This window comes from Dendrobates tinctorius, unplaced genomic scaffold, assembly GCF_039654945.1.
Source record: "Dendrobates tinctorius isolate UK_male_01 unplaced genomic scaffold, ASM3965494v1 ptg000201l, whole genome shotgun sequence".
Taxonomy (NCBI): domain Eukaryota; kingdom Metazoa; phylum Chordata; class Amphibia; order Anura; family Dendrobatidae; genus Dendrobates; species Dendrobates tinctorius.
This window is the reverse complement of record NW_027361868.1, coordinates 11,725,062-11,744,472: the sequence shown is the minus strand read 5'-3', so window position 1 is coordinate 11,744,472 and position 19,411 is coordinate 11,725,062. Positions and strand designations below refer to the sequence as shown.

The following is a 19,411-nucleotide window of genomic DNA, read 5'->3' as shown; positions in this document are numbered from 1 at the left end:
GGTAACAGATTCCCTTTAAATAAGAAGACTTTTTTTTACACTCTATATGTAGGCACTTCTATGTATGATATCAGCACTTTGCAGTATAATTTTAGTGCCATTTTTGCTTGAATTAGTAAATATGATTCGGAACACTAGAATTCGGAACACACAAATCTTCAGTTGAAATCTGCATTATATACAGTATATATACACTCACTGGCCACTTTATTAGGTACACCTGTCCAACTGTGTGTTAAGACTTAATTTCTAATCAGCCAATCACATGGCGGCAACTCAGTGCATTTAGGCATGTAGACATGGTCAAGACAATCTCCTGCAGTTCAAACCGAGCATCAGTATGGGGAAGAAAGGTGATTTGAGTGCCTTTGAACGTGGCATGATTGTTGGTGCCAGAAGGGCTGGTCTGAGTATTTCAGAAACTGCTGATCTACTGGGATTTTCACGCACAACCATCTCTAGGGTTTACAGAGAATGGTCCGAAAAAGAAAAAAAATCCAGTGAGCGGCAGTTCTGTGGCCGGAAATGCCTTGTTGATGCCAGAGGTCAGAGGAGAATGGGCAGACTGGTTCGAGCTGATAGAAAGGCAACAGTGACTCAAATTGCCACCCGTTACAACCAAGGTAGGCAGAAGAGCATCTCTGAACGCACAGTGCGTCGAACTTTGAGGCAGATGGGCTACAGCAGCAGAAGACCACACTGGGTACCACTCCTCTCAGCTAAGAACAGGCATCTGATGGCTACTTTCAGCAGGATAATGCGCCATGTCATAAAGCTCGAATCATCTCAGATTGGTTTCTTGAACATGACAATGAGTTCACTGTACTCAAATGGCCTCCTCAGTCACCAGATCTCAATCCAATAGAGCATCTTTGGGATGTGGTGGAACGGGAGATTCGCATCAGGGATGTGCAGCCGACAAATCTGCGCCAACTGTGTGATGCCATCATGTCAATATGGTCCAAAATCTCTGAGGAATGCTTCCAGCACCTTGTTGAATCTCTGCCACGAAGAATTGAGGCAGTTCTGAAGGCAAAAGGGGGTCCAACCCGTTACTAGCATGGTGTACCTAATAAAGTGGCCAGTGAGTGTATATATACACTCACTGGCCACTTTATTAGGTACACCTGTCCAACTGTGTGTTAAGACTTAATTTCTAATCAGCCAATCACATGGCGGCAACTCAGTGCATTTAGGCATGTAGACATGGTCAAGACAATCTCCTGCAGTTCAAACCGAGCATCAGTATGGGGAAGAAAGGTGATTTGAGTGCCTTTGAACGTGGCATGATTGTTGGTGCCAGAAGGGCTGGTCTGAGAATTTCAGAAACTGCTGATCTACTGGGATTTTCACGCACAACCATCTCTAGGGTTTACAGAGAATGGTCCGAAAAAGAAAAAAAATCCAGTGAGCGGCAGTTCTGTGGCCGGAAATGCCTTGTTGATGCCAGAGGTCAGAGGAGAATGGGCAGACTGGTTCGAGCTGATAGAAAGGCAACAGTGACTCAAATTGCCACCCGTTACAACCAAGGTGGCCAGAAGAGCATCTCTGAACGCACAGTGCGTCGAACTTTGAGGCAGATGGGCTACAGCAGCAGAAGACCACACTGGGTACCACTCCTCTCAGCTAAGAACAGGAAACTGAGGCTACAATTTGCACAAGCTCATCGAAATTGGACAGTAGAAGATTGGAAAAACGTTGCCTGGTCTGATGAGTCTCGATTTCTGCTGCGACATTCGGATGGTAGGGTCAGAATTTGGCGTAAACAACATGAAAGCATGGATCCATCCTGCCTTGTATCAACGGTTCAGGCTGGTGGTGGTGGTGTCATGGTGTGGGGAATTTTTTCGGGGCACTCTTTGGGCCCCTTGGTACCAATTGAGCATCGTTGCAACACCACAGCCTACCTGAGTATTGTTGCTGACCATGTCCATCCCTTTATGACCACAATGTACCCAACATCTGATGGCTACTTTCAGCAGGATAATGCGCCATGTCATAAAGCTCGAATCATCTCAGATTGGTTTCTTGAACATGACAATGAGTTTACTGTACTCAAATGGCCTCCTCAGTCACCAGATCTCAATCCAATAGAGCATCTTTGGGATGTGGTGGAACGGGAGATTCGCATCAGGGATGTGCAGCCGACAAATCTGCGCGAACTGTGTGATGCCATCATGTCAATATGGTCCAAAATCTCTGAGGAATGCTTCCAGCACCTTGTTGAATCTCTGCCATGAAGAATTGAGGCAGTTCTGAAGGCAAAAGGGGGTCCAACCCCTTACTAGCATGGTGTACCTAATAAAGTGGCCAGTGAGTGTATATATGGTGTGTGTATATATATATATATATATATATGTATGTTATTTGTTATTTTTTTTACATCAGCTTTCTTCGCACCCCATATTACAGCTGTAAACTATACAAAGCTGGGAAGAAAAACTGTGAAAAATACAGCATAAGACAATGAGGAGCAGGCGGCATGTAACGCTGTCCCGGCTTCTCACGTGACTTCCTTATTTGTACATCAGTCAGATAGGATTGCAGCAACGAAATCAATAATTTACGCTTCAGTGACATATAGGCAGGTAGCCATATGGTCACAAAGGAATCGCCGAGCATCGCCGTGGTCAAAGGATGTTACTTGTGACAGCTGAAATTACATTTGTGCTTTTTTATATCACGGTTTTTGGTATATGACAGCGGCTTTCAGTACCAGACTTCATCGTATCATCAAAGCTCTGAATCGCTCAGGTAAGAGACTTCTGGACTTCTCTAATGAGGCTTCCTTATCTTATTCCACAACACTGACCTCAAAAGTGTCTGAGTTTATTTATTAAAGGGGAATTTTAGAATTAAAAAGGGGCATAAAAAGTTAAAGAAAAAAAGGCTTCTATTTTTGGTTAGATTCCATTATAGGAACGAGAACCCTAGGTGAGTTAACCCTTTCTTTGTTTGCCTACATTAAGGGGCAATGCTCCGATTCATATGACCTATTAGGAAAGAGGGGAACAGACTGTATGGGGGGCTGGGTGGGGTGATTAGTGCCCCCCTGACTGTCTTTATGACATGCTGAATTTTATTAATAATGTAAAAATTTACTAGTTTTCAAGTTGATCTTATAGTAGGTCAGGCTTGATCATTGTGGAATATTAAGATCATATACATACAGACAGGTGCAAAAATAAAATCGTTGTCTGGTGAAAACAAGTCATCCACTATCTTAAAGGGAATATGTCACCAGGTATTTGCTACCTCTTCTGAAAGCACTAGTCAGAACACCGGTATCAATAATACCTGAGTTAAAGGAAGAGATCCATTTATAATTAAAATATATTTTATTGCAACAATTAAAATACAAGAGATTAGAAACAACAGTGCCAACAAGAAGAGACGCTATTGATTTCTACCTATACAATGGTAAACATTCAAATTCACTTTATAAAACAAATGTAATACAAAATAGTAGATGAATTCCGGATGAAACCAGTGGCGAAACGCGCGTCGGGGTGTGGAGACGCTACTCTTTACTTTGGAGGTGGTCCCTTTTCCCTACTCTCTTTACAGGTAGTGTCTTGTTATGAATGCATCTCCCACACACAGTTGGACGCTTGATATAAGAATATGTATTTACTATGGTTGTACAAATGGGGATTAGGTTCTCACCAATACAGTGATCTGAGTTATTGCAATGATAGACAACAGCCAAATGATATGAACAACAATTTTCTTAGTTGTTAGTTAGGAAAAATATACCTTCTCATGTTTTCAATATTTCATGAATTTACTATATAAATTGTTGTTACATCAATAGATATTGTACTTGGAAAGCAAAGCTATAGGCCCATTGGGATTTCAGTGATTGTTCTCATATTAACTACTATTGTGTATTACATTCGTTTTTATAAAGTGAATTGACTGTTTACCATTGTATACGTAGGAATCAATATCATCTCCTCCTGTTGGCACTCTGCTTTTTTAATTTATTGTATTTTAATTGTTTCAATGAAATATATTTATATTATAAATGGATCTCTTCATTTTACTAAGGTGTTATTGATACCAGGGTTGGGACTAGTTAATGATGTGAAGTGCCATTGATCTTGATATTTTTTTGACATTGCGTGATGATCTCATCTGAGAGCAGCATGATGTAGGAAAAACTAATATGATTCCAACGAAGTTTATCACTTAGTTTACTGGGTCCAGAAGTTGTGACACAATCAGAGTTTTTAGGTCTAGCAGATCTCAGAAAGGTAACCCTGCCAACACCACAGCTTTCTGTGTACATTGTCTATTGACAGTGAGCTGCTTATCAGAGGAGGGGGCGTGGTTGGACCAGGGCTCACATGAGCTTTAGTCCATGCAGTGATAATTTCCTGGTGATAAAACATTTATTGTATTGAAACAACAACACACAGCCTAATAAGTGGCATATCCTTGAAATCTGTGTCTCAGCCACTACCTCATTATGTCCTCAGTTTACATAGCAAAAAAAATTGTTAATTCTTTTTAAGAATAGGGGATATCTTGTTCATCAGTGCGGAACCCTCATTGAAAGACAAAACAAGGAACTTTTACCCCAATTAGGATAGAGCGTTCATTTTCTGGGGGCTGCCAAGTGCTGAACTCAGCTATTTCTAGCAATCTCATTGAGAATGAGTGGAGCGGCTGTCAGGCATCTAACCTGCCACTTCATTTTGTAACGAGTACAAAAACTCCAGGTTCTTCCTATAGGAGCCATATCCAGCGGTCAGACCCCCATGATCAGCAAGTTATCACTACACAGTAAATGGAGCTGTGGTGTTTCTGCTGCTACTGTACACCGCTTATTTCCAGCCACTTCAGGACCTGCTAAATGCTGGTCGGGGGGCTGCTGGGTGTCAGACCACCATCTAACTATCATATGGATAAACCATCAATATCATACTCTTGAAAAACCCCTTTAACCAAGTGCCAATCTGTTATATTATTACTCAATGCTTATTGTGGGCAGCTATTTGGCTGTGTAAATTTACCTTTATTTATACTGAAATGTGTGCTGATTGTTGTTGAGAATATGTTATATACTTTTAGAGCTATTTCCATTTGAAAAAATGTAATATTTGTTGGAGCGGTACATTTCCTACTATTTTGTGTCTCCAGCTTCTGTGCTGACCTTTGTGATGTGTCATCACAGACTGCAAACAAACCCTGTGTAGTCCGCTTTTGTAAATCTGTTCCTTAAAGGGAACCTTTGACACTATTATCCTGCAGATATGGGGTTAATCTGCAGGTTATTAGCGTGGATGTTTCCGGCCGTTGTACAGAAAGTGCGGCACCAGGGAGAAAATGAACCTGTGACGCTATTATCCTGCAGATATGGGGTTAATCTACAGGTTAATAGCGTGAATGTTTCCGGCCGTTGTACAGAAAGTACGGCACCAGGGAGAAAATGAACCTGTGACGCTATTATCCTGCAGATATGGGGTTAATCTACAGGTTAATAGTGTGGATGTTTCCGGCCGTTGTACAGAAAGTGCGGCACCAGGGAGAAAATGAACCTGTGACGCTATTATCCTGCAGATATGGGGTTAATCTACAGGTTAATAGCGTGGATGTTTCCGGCCGTTGTACAGAAAGTGCGGCACCTGGGAGAAAATGAACCTGTGACGCTATTATCCTGCAGCTATGGGGTTAATCTACAGGTTAATAGCGTGAACTTTTCCGGCCGTTGTACAGAAAGTGCGGCACCAGGGAGAAAATGAACCTGTGACGATATTATCCTGCAGATATGGGGTTAATTTACAGGTTAATAGCGTGGATGTTTCCGGCCGCTGTACAGAAAGTGCGGCACCAGGGAGAAAATGAACCTGTGACGCTATTATCCTGCAGATATGGGGTTAATCTTCAGGTTAATAGCGTGAATGTTTCCTGCCACAGTACAGAAAGTGCGGCACCAGGGAGAAAATGAACCTGTGACTCTATTATCCTGCAGATATGGGGTTAATCTACAGGTTAATAACGTGAATGTTTCCTGCCACAGTACAGAAAGTGCGGCACCAGGGAGAAAATGAACCTGTGACTCTATTATCCTGCAGATATGGGGTTAATCTTCAGGTTAATAGCGTGAATGTTTCCTGCCACAGTACAGAAAGTGCGGCACCAGGGAGAAAATGAACCTGTGACTCTATTATCCTGCAGATATGGGGTTAATCTGCAGGTTAATAACGTGAATGTTTCCTGCCACAGTACAGAAAGTGCGGCACCAGGGAGAAAATGAACCTGTGACGCTATTATCCTGCAGATATGGGGTTAATCTTCAGGTTAATAGCGTGAATGTTTCCTGCCACAGTACAGAAAGTGCGGCACCAGGGAGAAAATGAACCTGTGACTCTATTATCCTGCAGATATGGGGTTAATCTGCAGGTTAATAACGTGAATGTTTCCTGCCACAGTACAGAAAGTGCGGCACCAGGGAGAAAATGAACTTTATTTCTCCCAGCAGCCGCCGGCTTTTAGTCATGCAGGCGTGCCTGGTACAGTACTAAGAGCGGCATCTGAAAGCACGGACCGGCACTGATCGTTAGGCAGCTTAGTAACAGTGCAGACACTACTGTAATAACAGGAAATCTTTTTCTATCACTTTTAATGTCAAATGGTTTATTTTTTTCCCCCTGAAATCTAGTGCAAGGTTAGCCCTGCGTATACAGTAGATAATTCTTTAGACGCCCGTTGTACATACCGTATGTATTAGCAGGTATGCGGTGTGTAATTATCACAAATGGGTTTCAGGGACTTCCTTTATCTGACAAGCTATCTTTTGAAATACCAAGTACATAATTGCTTTTAATGGTAGAATTTGTCATAGAATTTGGCTGATATAATGATAGCGCTCAAGAAATATGCCTTAATCGTCCTCTAATTTACACGACTGCTTTTTACTGTTTTTTTTTCACTTTTAAAGCTCTTGAATATGCAAAATAATTCCACGCAATCTCAAAGTATCAAGCTAAAGACAAGGGAGTCCACATATATTGCCTACAATATGGGGACACCTAGCCATTTCCCTAAATGAACTTGTCGGATATCCCTTTTCAAAATTGTAGAATAGTCCGCTAATTTAAAGGGATTGTCCAGATTTTATTTTTTTTTTTTGTTTAGCCTATAGGCTCGCAGAGTTATAAAATAACAAACCGATCTTTTTCTCACACTTCCCGGGTACACCGTCGCCGCTCCACCATTCCTATGTTTTTTTTATTGATCGGCTGCAGCAGTGATGCCACTCGTAACCAGTGCAGCCAATCGCTGGCCTCAGCAGTAATGCCGATTTAAAAGGCACAAGCTACTGAGCCCAGTGATCGGCTGCACCGGTGACATTCACTGTCAACTTTGAATTTGCTGCTGCAGCCATCAGTTAAGACCGGAACAGTGGTGGAGAGGCATTGCTGGATCTGGGGAGGGTTAGTAATAGCTCACTTTGCTATTTTAGAAGTCCCCAAGCCAATGGACTGAGAAAATCACATTCAGGACAATCAAAGTCCAAAGTTCCAGAACTGTTTTGTTATTGTCACAATACTGCTCCCACCGTATGCTGCGCAGTAGTAATTAGGGGTCCTGCAGCCGAATATATATTTTTCTAATAGGAAAACCACTTTAAAACCCCCAAAATAGGGCTAAAAATGTATAAACAATAAGCCAACATTTAAAAACCTCATCTTGCAAAAAAACGAAATCTCCAAAGAAAAAAAAAACAAAAAATTTTTTTTCCCAAACCGGCTTAATGAAATACTCCAACCCCTTGCTCATGTTTGATGGATTTTCTGCTTGTGTCTCTCCTCTAGTGTCCCCAGAAGCTGTTGGCTTTCTTTCTGCCGTTGGCGTGTCCATCGTTCTCCTCCTGTTACTTTTTATCTACATTAATAAGAAAATGTGCGTGGGTAAAACTGGAGGAGGGTTCCACAGAGGAAGCTCAGAGTTTGGCGCAAGGAATCATCAAGGTGAGACGGAACTTTCGTATTATTGTGCATTCAATTAGATTTTTTTTTGGAGTGAGACGTAAATACTAAGAAGTGTTGGGAATGTCAAAGTTATTCCTAAAAGTAAAAGTGATCACTTCTCCACAGAATAGGCAATGACTTGCAGATCAGTGAGGGTCCGACCTCGGTGGTTGCCACCAAACCTAAGACGAACAGGGCTCCAAAATTGTTTGAATGGAGTAGTGGCCACTTGTACATGCCTACGCTCCCTTCACAGACTATGGGACTGTGACATAGCCAAGCTCTGTACATGTCTATCTCCGTCAGTCTCAGTGAGAATAAATGGAGAATTACAGTGCATGTTCGGCTACTGCTTCATTCCGATGGGGTATTAGAATGCCCATTTCACATGATCGGTGGGAGTCCACCGACAGGTAAGTTTTCACCTATCATTGAGTTATACACATCAATGCAAGTCTTCTGTATCCCTTGGCTGCAAAGCTTTAAGTAGCCTTTAAATGGGTTGCCTCGCTTAAAAAAACATGTCGAAATACCATTTTAGGAATCTAAATAATGGGTTGTCGCTCAAGTCTGACATCTATCTATTAGTTCAAGAAGAGTGATGACCAAAGAACTTTTGACCTCTGGAGGACCTGGCACAACCAGCCCATAGTAATGCCTTTGTGGGGGTGCTGCAGAGGAATTGAACACTTATTTCCTGCTTCTTCCACAGTTTACAGCTGAGCGCCCTATGATTGTTTTATAAATGGACTGTCACGATCCATGCTGGATTGTGACAGATAAAAGCACATGTAACCTTTTTTTTTTTAAGCTGTTTGCTTAAAGTTAGTTTTGCCCCCGGTGGTGGCTAGTATTATTACACGGGAATCACTAGCAGGTGTGATTGCTCTGGCGCTTGCCTATTAAGGAGAGTCAGGTGGTCTCACTCACTGTTGGTGATATTGGTCTTTTCCAACCATCCTTGGTGGAGGAAGGAGCTAGAGAAGAGTTCCTTGCAGCTCAGTCAGAGTCCTGGTGTGGAAGGAGCAACAGTGAGGAGTTCCTTGCAGCTCTGACAAAGCTTTGGTGAAGTAGCAGCTATTCAGGAGGAAAGCTGCACTCAGGTGCTGGACTCTGTTGCTGGGAGCAATAGCAACAGAGCAAAGCTAAGTGGTTTTTCCCTGTTTGTAACTTTCCTTATGTGTGTTTTAGTGCAGTGGTGGGATTAGTTTCTGCACCGTCCAATTCATTAGAAAGGGATAGGTGCAGGGCGAGCTAGGGTTTTTAGGTATCCTGCTCGTCGCCAGGTGCGGAACCTGCCTAGGGACTGTCAGGAGTGTAGAGGCACTGACTCAGGGGAGTGCAGGAGGTCTCCACGTCCCCATTCCCTATTGCAGGGCCCTCCATTGTGTCGGTTTCCCTGGTGTTTCCCTTATCTCTGTAAATTCGCCCTGCTGGAGGTGGTGTATCCGACTGCACGTTTCATTGTTTAAATTCGCCCTGCTGGAGGCAGTGTATTTACACGTGTAACTATTGAAATTCGCCTGCTGGAGGCGTTGTATCCGGCTGCACGTTTCATTGTTTAAATTCGCCCTGCTGGAGACGGTGTATCCAGGGTCACGGGTGTCATAGAAATTCGCCCTGCTGGAGGCGGAGTATCCAGTCACCCGTGATATCACATGGACCCTTCAAACAAAAATGGATAATCCAACAGAAACACAAGACAATGGAAAACCAATATATAGCATATAGATTGTCCGGAATCTCGTAATATTATATGTTGGGTTGCTGGCCTTTAAAAATAAGTGTAGGACAAACTGGACCTTAAATTCTGTTCAAGGCCTTAAAGATATTGAGATCGTAGATTGATATTTTTTCCACTTAGGGATCATACTCACATGGGAGAAGCTCGGACGAGTCTCGCACGTCAATACCCGGCACTGCCGTCGGCACTCGGGAGCAAAGCATGTGGCTGCATGTATTTCTATCCAGCTGAGCGCTCCGATCCAAGTGCTGGCGTCAGTGTCGGGTATTGACGTGTGAGACTCGTCTCAGTTTCTCCCATGTGAGTATGAGCCCTAAATAAAGGACATATCTTTATGTCCAGATTTCAGGTACACTACCACAATCTGCCATACAGTTTCTTCCTGAGGATGGCACAGGCTCAGCAGTTGAGCTTGCGCCATCCACAGCAGGTGTCAGCTGTTATAATACAGCTAATACTAGGCTGCAACGACCAGGACTGAAGATATCTGGGTTCTTGGATAACTAACCCCTTAAATGCAAGAGTCACCAGAAACTGTAGCATCTAAGGGATTAGACAAATTAGTGGATATTTTTCTGTCCCCTTATTGGCTCCCAGAGATGCAATCATGGGGTGCCAATTTATTATTCTCCCCTATGGCTTCCCCTTTAGTACGCCTTTAGGTTGACTTCATGCTGACAGGCATAATGCACTGCAATACAGAAGTATTGCAGTGTATTATTTGAGCGATATAAGGATTGCATGTTCAAGTGTAATTAACAACGGCACATAGTTAAAAAAAGTTAATAAAAATAAATTGGGATAAAAAAATTTCCCTTTCCCTCTATCAAAACATCTTTACGATGAAATTTTTTTTTAAATATATCAATGAAAAAATTAACATAAATGGTGCCTATGTTCATAATGATCCCAAAATGGAAAGTATCTCATACAGTAAACGCATTGCAAAAAAACATATAAAAAGCGACCAAGAAGTCATATACTGTATATCCCAAAATTGTTCCACATGAAAACGTTAACTCATCCCACGAATAGGGATCGTTATATACTGTAGCTACATCTGGAAAAAAAAAATAACAAAAGAGAAAAATTGTGACTCAGGATATGGCAACACAAAAAAATAGTAAAAAAAGACTTTTTATAGTGCAAAAGTAGTAAAATACAAATGAATGTGACACATGAATATTATATATCCATAATTCTGGGAGATATTGCGTTCCTGTGGATTGCCAGCTACCAAAACTTTTGCAATTTCACCCACAGATGAAAATACGCTCCCCTACCATAGATATGTACATGGATTTTATAAAGCTAGAATTATAGTTAAAAAAATCCTTAAAATATTGTTTTACCTTCTCCTTTCTGTGGAGTACAGATGGTATGGCTGCACAAATTGAAAGCATTGATGTGCTAGTTTTTAGCACCTATGTGCCATGGGGCGTACAGGGACACATCTGCTGGCCCAGATGGTTATCCATCATTGTCAGCTACCTGTGAGTTACACACTCCATGTCTGCTCTCCATCAGATAACCTGCTTCAATTACCTGTATAACTCATAATCCCACTAAAAACAGAGATAATCATACTGTCCTGCAGAATAAAAGTTAACATATCATTTATATAGCACAATGAATGCCATAAAAACAAAAACTATCAAAATTAGATTTTTTTTTTTCAGTCTTTTAAACAAATAAAAAAGTTCTATATTTTTTTTTTCTAATACATTATATACAATCTAAATTTATGCTACTGAAGTGTGCAATTCATGTTGAGGAAAAACAAGCCCTCATAAAGCTACGTTGAGGGGAAATAAAATAAAACAGATAGTAAAAAAAACGCAGTGATAAATAAAAAAAAATAAAAAATATATATATATATATATATATATATATATATATATATATATATATATATATATATATATATACACACATATAAATAAAGGCTACGAAAAATATCTGCATGAACAATGCCACTTCTGTCTATGGCCATTGCTTGGTATTGCAGTTCAACCCACTCTCTTGATTTGGGACCGAACTGCAATACCCGACCTAACCCACAGATAGGGATGGCGCTGTTTCTGAAATTAAAAGGAAAAAAAAAAACCTTAATAATATAGGAAAATAAAGAGTGAAATCAAAAAGAATGTGAAAAACAATGCGGCGTAGAAGTCTATACATAGCAGTCGGCGTTTTTAACAATACCTACACATCGTCTCGGTATCCATTTCAGAACGTGAATAATAATACTGGGATATTCTCTCCATACAATAATGTATCGCTGTGATTGGCACCCTCATTAGAATGTCACTTAGTTATGCCATGGCAAAGAATAACGGCGTTTTCTTTCTCGGTAAGTCATTCATCGGAGGACAATGTAACATAATTCTAGAGCCGCTTTTCAGTAAGATTAGAAGAATATTAAGTGCTAAAATTATAACATGCTCATTGAAGCAAAGTCGTGCACTGTAAAACACCCCAGGACTATAGTCGGCTGATTTTGTTTGTTGCTTTCACAAGTCTGCCATTCTATTACAGAGGAAAAGGAAAAATAAAAATCATAGTGAGTTTTTGACTATATGGGGTCCAAAACTGACTTTCTGAATTGTTTTTTTTTCTTTCTTAGCTAATGCTGCATTCATACATCATATTTCACCTTAAAGCAGGTAATCTGTCCCCAAAGTTCACAATATAAATTGTGTACATTATTAAATAGACCTGATTGGGATAGTACACTTACTTTCTGTGTCAAAATGGATGAATAATCGTGATATTAAAATGACCATTTCACGAGTCCAGCTATAAAGTCAGACATCTCAAAGTGTATTTAGTCTCCACTCACCTACCCAGCCTGAATGACAGCTGCAGATTGTATTAAGAGGTATGAGATCTCTGCAGGGAGGAGGGACACTGAGGAGCTCTCAATCAGGCTAGGAGGGCAGCAAGGAAGAGGGGCACTGAGCAGGCAATGCGGGCGCAAAGTTCATGGGGTTGTTGGGACTTTAACATTGACCACCTAATTTTAGAATAGGTCATCAATTTCCAATCAGTGGGGGTGCAACACCCGGCAACCCCGCCAATTAGCTGTTCTCGGTGTCAACGGCCACCAGAACTGGTCAGTTGCGGAGCTGCACAGCTCCGTTGACTGCATAGTGGTTCCAGCTGGGTATTGCACCTCTGACAGTTATTCAAATTAATAGAGGGTGGATGTGCAAGTACTGGAGGGAAGATATGTTTCATTGAAGCTATTAGTTTCAGTGATTTGAAACATGGAAGTTTGGTCCAGCATACTAAGGGCTGACAGGGGTTACGCGGCCACTTTAAGGGCTAGGTTTTTAAGTGAACAGCAGAAGAGCGGATGGGAGGCTGTTTACCATATCTCCTACCCAGGGTGGGGTTTAGCGGGTAAATAGTCATCCTTCTGAGTCATTCGGTGTTCAGTATGCCTGGAGAGGCTCTAGAGTGGTGCTCATGTTTATAGTAAGCTGAACATTGTGTTTTTATGGTAACCCTGAGGAGGTGGATTCCCGCAGCCATACATACTGTATGCCATTTTGTTTTGCTTTCCTGTTTTCCCCGAACGGCCGTGTTTATTTTAACTTTGCACTGGTTTATGCCGCATGTATATAATAAACCAATGGAAGATTTAAAGAGACAGTGTTCTTTGTTTACTTCCTTGTGCAGCTGAGTGAGCTGATCCACTACAGTTGGTGCTAGAAGTGCAGGCAATTTCCCCAGGAAACACGTGTGACGGTTGTGGACAAACCGCAAGTCCTGGGTGAAGGCAGCCATAAGCCAGCAAGCTGCCGCCGGAGCAGTGGGCGGAGATGCTAGCCCCCTATCTATCCGACAAGCCCCAAAAGGCAAATTATGACCTGGTCTTACAGGATGCCCAGGAATATTCCAAACTAAAACTGAGATACTGGCACGCTCAGGGGTGAATATGTCTGTCCGAGCTGAAAGGGCCTCCACTGGGGGGAGTCTGAGGTCCCAAGGGGTTGCTGAGGGGTAGCCAAAGGCCGCTGATAAAGACTTGCTCTGCTGTAGATGTCATGGTCATGGACACATAGCCGCCCATTGTAATATGTCCTCTAAACAGATGGACTGCAGCATAGGGAGGTGCTGCTCAGACTATGCCTATCCCGCATGCAGTGTGGACTATCAACCCGATGAGGGGCCGCAGGCATGTCCCGTTACAATAAGTGGGGTACTGGTGTCAGCACTCTTGGACTCAGAGAGTTTGTTGAGCCTGGTAAGGGCCACACTCCACCACCAGTTGATCCCATGGAAACACGTGGGCGCCCGCCGTATTCACGGGAACGTTAAGAACTATTCCTTTGCCAGAGTGATTGTAAAGATGAACTGTGGTGGATCAGCTCGCTCGGCTACACATGGAGGTAGATGCAGGAACACTGTCTTTTTAAATCTTCCATTTGTTTTTTAAATACCTGTGATATAAACCAGTGCAAAGTAAAAATAAACACGGCCTTTCAGGCAAAACAGGAAAGCAAAACAAAATAGTATACATTCTGTATGGCTGCGGAGATCCGCCCGCTCAGGGTAACCAAAAAAACAGATGGTTCCGTCTACTATAAACACGAGAACCACTCTGGAGTTATCCTCTCCGGAAGGCTGACTATTTCACTTCTAAACCCCACCCTGGGGGTGGGGGGAATATGGTGAACAGCCTCCCATGCGCTCTTCAGCTGTTCACGTAAAAATCTAGCCCTTAAAATGGTCGATTAACCCCTCAGCACTTAGTGTGCTGGAGCAAACTTTCAGGTTTCAAATCACTGAAGCTAATAGCCTCAGTGAAACATATATCCCTTCCAGTACTTTGCCAGTGACTTTGTCACACCGTCTACGGTATTACTGTTGGATTTGCTGATGCACAAATGTGTTGTAAATTTTTATTTCATCTGCGCACAGAGATGTCTTTATACAAAAGCAAATCATTTTCTTCAATATTTTCTTGATAAATGTAATTCTTTAAAGGGGCTATCCACCTTTGAATAAAAAAACAAAACAAACACTCAGCAACCTAAAAAATAATGAAATAAAGTATACTCACCAACACATCAGAGCTGTGGCATAATTGACTGCAACAGTCACATGCCCCTCTGACTGGAACAGGTGGTACTATGACCGGAAGTGGGAGCTGGGCAGGGTTGGACTATGGCGAACTGGGGGATCAGTAAATTGAGTATATTTTATTTTTTTACTTTCTGTCATGCTGAATAATTTTTCTAAAAAAAAAATAAAATTCAGGATTGGACAAACCCTTTAATTTCTCATAATTTCTACAGTGTGGAAATGCAGATGGAATTAAGATGATCTAACAGCCCGTATCACTTTTACTACAGAGATCAATATGAGTAATCAATAGACAATTGGATTACTGCAAAAAAACTTTAATTTATGGACTATTTTTGATCGAACAATTGGAAGGCCAGTTTTCCATATAGCACATTTCCCTTAATATTATAAGAAGTAGAAACCATTGGTGATGGCATTCTTCAGGAACTTTCAGCAGAACATCAGTCTTCCATCCATGTCTTCCATTGCGAACACTCTGAGTAATGCCGTGGACGGTTTGGCCAGTGCTGTCGAAGAGGTCAGTTACACTGTGGCAGACTCCGTTACAGAGCAGGTTACGAGTATGATACACGTGCTCCGTACAGACGAGGAGGAAAACCAAACTAAAGCGGCTAATGACAAAGACGACAGTCAACTAACTCAAAATACTCAAAATAATCCTTATGGAAGTTATGCGGATTTCGCACCCATAGACACACATGAACATGGATCAAGTGTGAATACGGTTACAACCCAACTGAGGTCGTCAGAAGGACGCAAGAGGGAGAGGAATCGAAGACATGACAACGTTCATGATTACAGTAATCATCATGAAGATGCAGAATTCACGCATGATAGTAGTGACTTACCAACATCGGAGAGAAGACAATATGATCATTCCAGGGAAATGAAAGAAGACACAGTTCCTGTAAAAGGAAATCAAGACAATTTGTACAGTGATGGACACGGATATTGTCAAACCACTGAAGGAGCAGAAAGAAGAAGAAAATCCAAAAAGACGACTCATCAATCTAATGAGTATAAAGAAAGTGATCCCAGAGAACTTGGAAAAACAAATGATTTCAACGGTCAGGGTTCAAAAACTTTGAGGTCAAGATCACCCAGGAATAATTATTCATCTTCTCCTCGGGTTAACAGAGACATCAGAGATAAGTTCTCAGAGGAGAACGTGAAACAAACAAAGCACCGTAAACTTCCAAATCTTAATCAGATTCATGGTGACCAGTCGAAAAAGCAGAGGAACCATTGTGAAGATCCCGGAGAATATTACATAAGGAGTGATGAAAGTCCATCCAGCAGAGTTAATGAAAGCAAAGACAGAAGAACGAAGGACAAGAAACCGCGAAGGGGAAAGGAAAGAGATGTAGACATCTCTGAAGACAAGAAAGTGCGACATAAAGGTACACTGCTCTTCAGCACTTCTTGACTTGCAATGACTACTCTCTACTATTCTGCAATTCTTTTTTTCCCCAAATTCTGCCACCTTCTGACTTGACTATTTTAGTTTTGGTGAACAATATAAACTTGAAACGTTAATTTTCTTGGAGGTTTCTGAGTGGGTCTTCAATTTTCACTAGAATATAATTGATAACCCTCATATTTCCTATTGTACTGCTCTCTTGGATTACTTGTAAATTGTTTTGGAAATTTCTGAAAATATAAAAATATTTTTTTTATATCTGGTTTGATGGACACCTCTGAAAATTGTCATATCCAACTTGTGGCCTTGTGATTGTTCTGCTTTCTGGTTTCTTGCTTGATTTCTTCTGTATCTGAAGATATTTAGATTTTTGCCATTTAAATATTTGGCTTGGGATTTTGTACATTTTAGTTAAGCAAATACAACCTATGCATCCTGAAAGTATATTTTATTGATCTACTGACCAGACCTGGCCTGGGATACAATCCACACCAGTATTTGACATATTGGCATACTTGGCAAGTTTTCTAGCTTGATATCTAGGAGGTTAATAGTTGTGCCCCCTTTTCTACTTTTGAGGTAGGTGCATGCCATGTTTTTTTCAGGTGGACGAACTCACCTAGTTTTTCAAGAGGAAGGCACTGTTTTCCTCTTGATTTTGTTATCCTGGAACCTCTTTTTTAAAGGGAATCTGTCACCTATTTTTTCGACTATCAGCTGCCGACACCGCCATCAGGGGCTTATCTACAGCATTCTGGGGCGGTCCAGGTTCGGTTATGGTCTGATGGCGGTCCGGTCCGGCGCCTCCCATCTTCTAACGATGACGTCCTCTTCGTTGCTTCCCATCGCGGCTCCTGCGCAGGTGCACTGCTCTGCCCTGCATCATATTTGTTGCATCTTTTTTATTGGAATTTTCCAGATTTGTTTAAAAAAAAACAAAAAAAAAAAAAACTCAATTCAACAATAAATAAGCCATTAGTGTTTTTTTGAATAAAAAAAAGCTTAAAAAGATGAGCATCCTCCCAATGTCTTTTGAGCCTCCCCATTGACTTGTCTTGTAAAGAAATGAACATCTTTCGAGCGTAAAACACCTAAAGAATGTTCCGATAAATTATTTTAACCACCTGGCTTCTTTGGAAACCTGAAGCAGTTTATGAGCATAGCAACTGCAAGTCATTTTTTAGAAATGCGTAGGTTCATTCTTTTTGAGTATTTAGATAGCGCCTTTTCAGGCGGTTCTCGAAGCAGGTGTCGGAGCGGACCCACCTAAAAAAAGCGTTGTGTGCACATATCCTTGAAGCCCATTCCATTCCTGTCCACGTCCCGTTCTCTGCCTCCTTGAATGACTCAATGGATGAACAAAAAAAGCTCTTTTTCTGGTAGTTTAGGGACTTATGAGATTTTCCGAGTCATCCAGGAGTCGGGGTTGTCTCCCGTTATCTCAGGAGACTTGTCAAGTATTCATATTGGTTTACTATAAAACACAGATTTCCAACACAAATTTTAGGACCAAATTGAAGTTTTAGCAGTCGTCCAATATGAGCTTTCTAGTATTGTATTTATCATTTTACTAGGGCAAGACTTCCATGGTTCATCGTCAGAAAGTGAAGATGAAGGCCTGGCTAAATACCATGAGGCAAAAAGCCGCTTGCATGGCTCCAGACTGGCCTCGGACAAACAACAAAACTACATGTGGGAAACCAGGCAGAAGTACAGCCCGCTGTCTGCAGAGTATGACGGGTACAGCAGCGAAGTGTCTGCAGATGAAGGTAAGACGTCACATTTTATATTCCTCCTGCCTTCTGTTTTGGGAATGGGAAGGAGCCTCATGAATTTGCATCATTCACATGATATCAGAATAGGTTTCGGGTGAAAGATGTGATGAAGGTGCCTGGCTACTGAAATGAGATGTCATCCAAGTGCAGTCCAATGTTTTCCACGCTCTTATTCACTTGCATGGCCTAGTGCATTCCGAAAAAGTTTTGGCAATGTGCACGGCCCCATAGACTAACATTGGTCCGAGTGTGATCTGATGTTTTGTTGAATCGCAGTCGGACCTTAAGGCTGTGTGCACACGTTGCTTTTTTTGGGGTTTTCGCAGTATTTTCCGCTGCGGAATCGCCGCGAAAACGCAATGAAAACGCATCCCATACAATCCTATGGGATTCCGCAATGCCGTGCTAATGCTGCTGATTTTTTCGCTGCGGAATTGCATAGCAGAAAAATACGCAGCATGCTCATTCTTTTAGCGGAATCGCGGCGATTCCGCACCCATAGGATTGCATTGAAACGATCACTTTACGCATGTGACTATGCCCACCATGCGTAAAGTGAGCGCTCAATGTGTGGATGGTACCCAGGGTCTGGAGGAGAGGAGACTCTCCTCCATGCCCTGGGTACCATATTCCTGTAAAAAAATAGAATAAAAATAAAAAATAGAGATATAATCACCCTTCGGCGGCCCCCAAAGCCCTTCCCGCCTCTCACCACGCTCCCGGAATCTTCCATTCCCAGTAATGCTTTGCACGAATGACCGCTGATGACGTCATTTCAGGTCCTTCGTGCAAAGCATTAAGTAATGCTTTTTAACATCCTGCAGCATTGGCAGCATCAATAGTAAAAAGTTGGTCACACTTTCCAAGCACTATGCTTGACAAGTGTGACCAACCTGTCAATCACATTTCCAAGCGATGCTTGAAATCGCTTGGAATGCACAAGCATTCCTCAAGCGAAAAATGCTTGCAAAACGGCAGTGGCAGTGGCGGAAATGCTGCGGACATTTCCGCAGCATTTCTGCACGTATGTATATAGCCTTAATACGCTCGTCATCATTGGCAAAACAACTAAATATTTTTTTTTGTCCATGAACATTTTCTTTAATTATCCCTTTACAATTGCATTCCTTTCGTTAATTATCTTTTTGTTGGTATGTATTTATTTTCTTTGTATTGTGACTTTATAGTGGCCTTTGGTCTTTAGCCATGACATCACTGTGCTTATTATTTATCTCTGTACTGTGACATTACCGTGCTTAGTATCTCTGTACTGTGTCATCACTGAGTGTATTATCTCTGCACTGTGACATTACCGTGTTTAGTATCTCTGCACTGTGCCATCACTGTGACATTGCTGTGTTTAGTATCTCTGCACTGTGTCATCACTGTTTATATT

General features: G+C 41.7%; 1 protein-coding gene across 3 annotated transcripts in view; it reads left to right on the top strand.

Moving 5' to 3' along the window:
• SYT14 (synaptotagmin 14) overlaps window positions 1-19,411 on the top strand; it is a 162,436-nt gene that overhangs the window by 46,893 nt on the left and 96,132 nt on the right. For 2 of the 3 annotated variants that reach the window (XM_073553428.1, XM_073553427.1), the window contains exons 1-2: window positions 15,098-16,220; window positions 17,815-18,009. In XM_073553428.1, the coding sequence (XP_073409529.1) occupies window positions 15,230-16,220; window positions 17,815-18,009 (1,186 nt within the window). In that variant the 5' untranslated portion in view covers window positions 15,098-15,229. Of the gene's footprint in view, window positions 1-7,823; window positions 7,980-15,097; window positions 16,221-17,814; window positions 18,010-19,411 lie in introns of those variants that run through there. The other variant, XM_073553429.1, reaches the window with a different exon arrangement.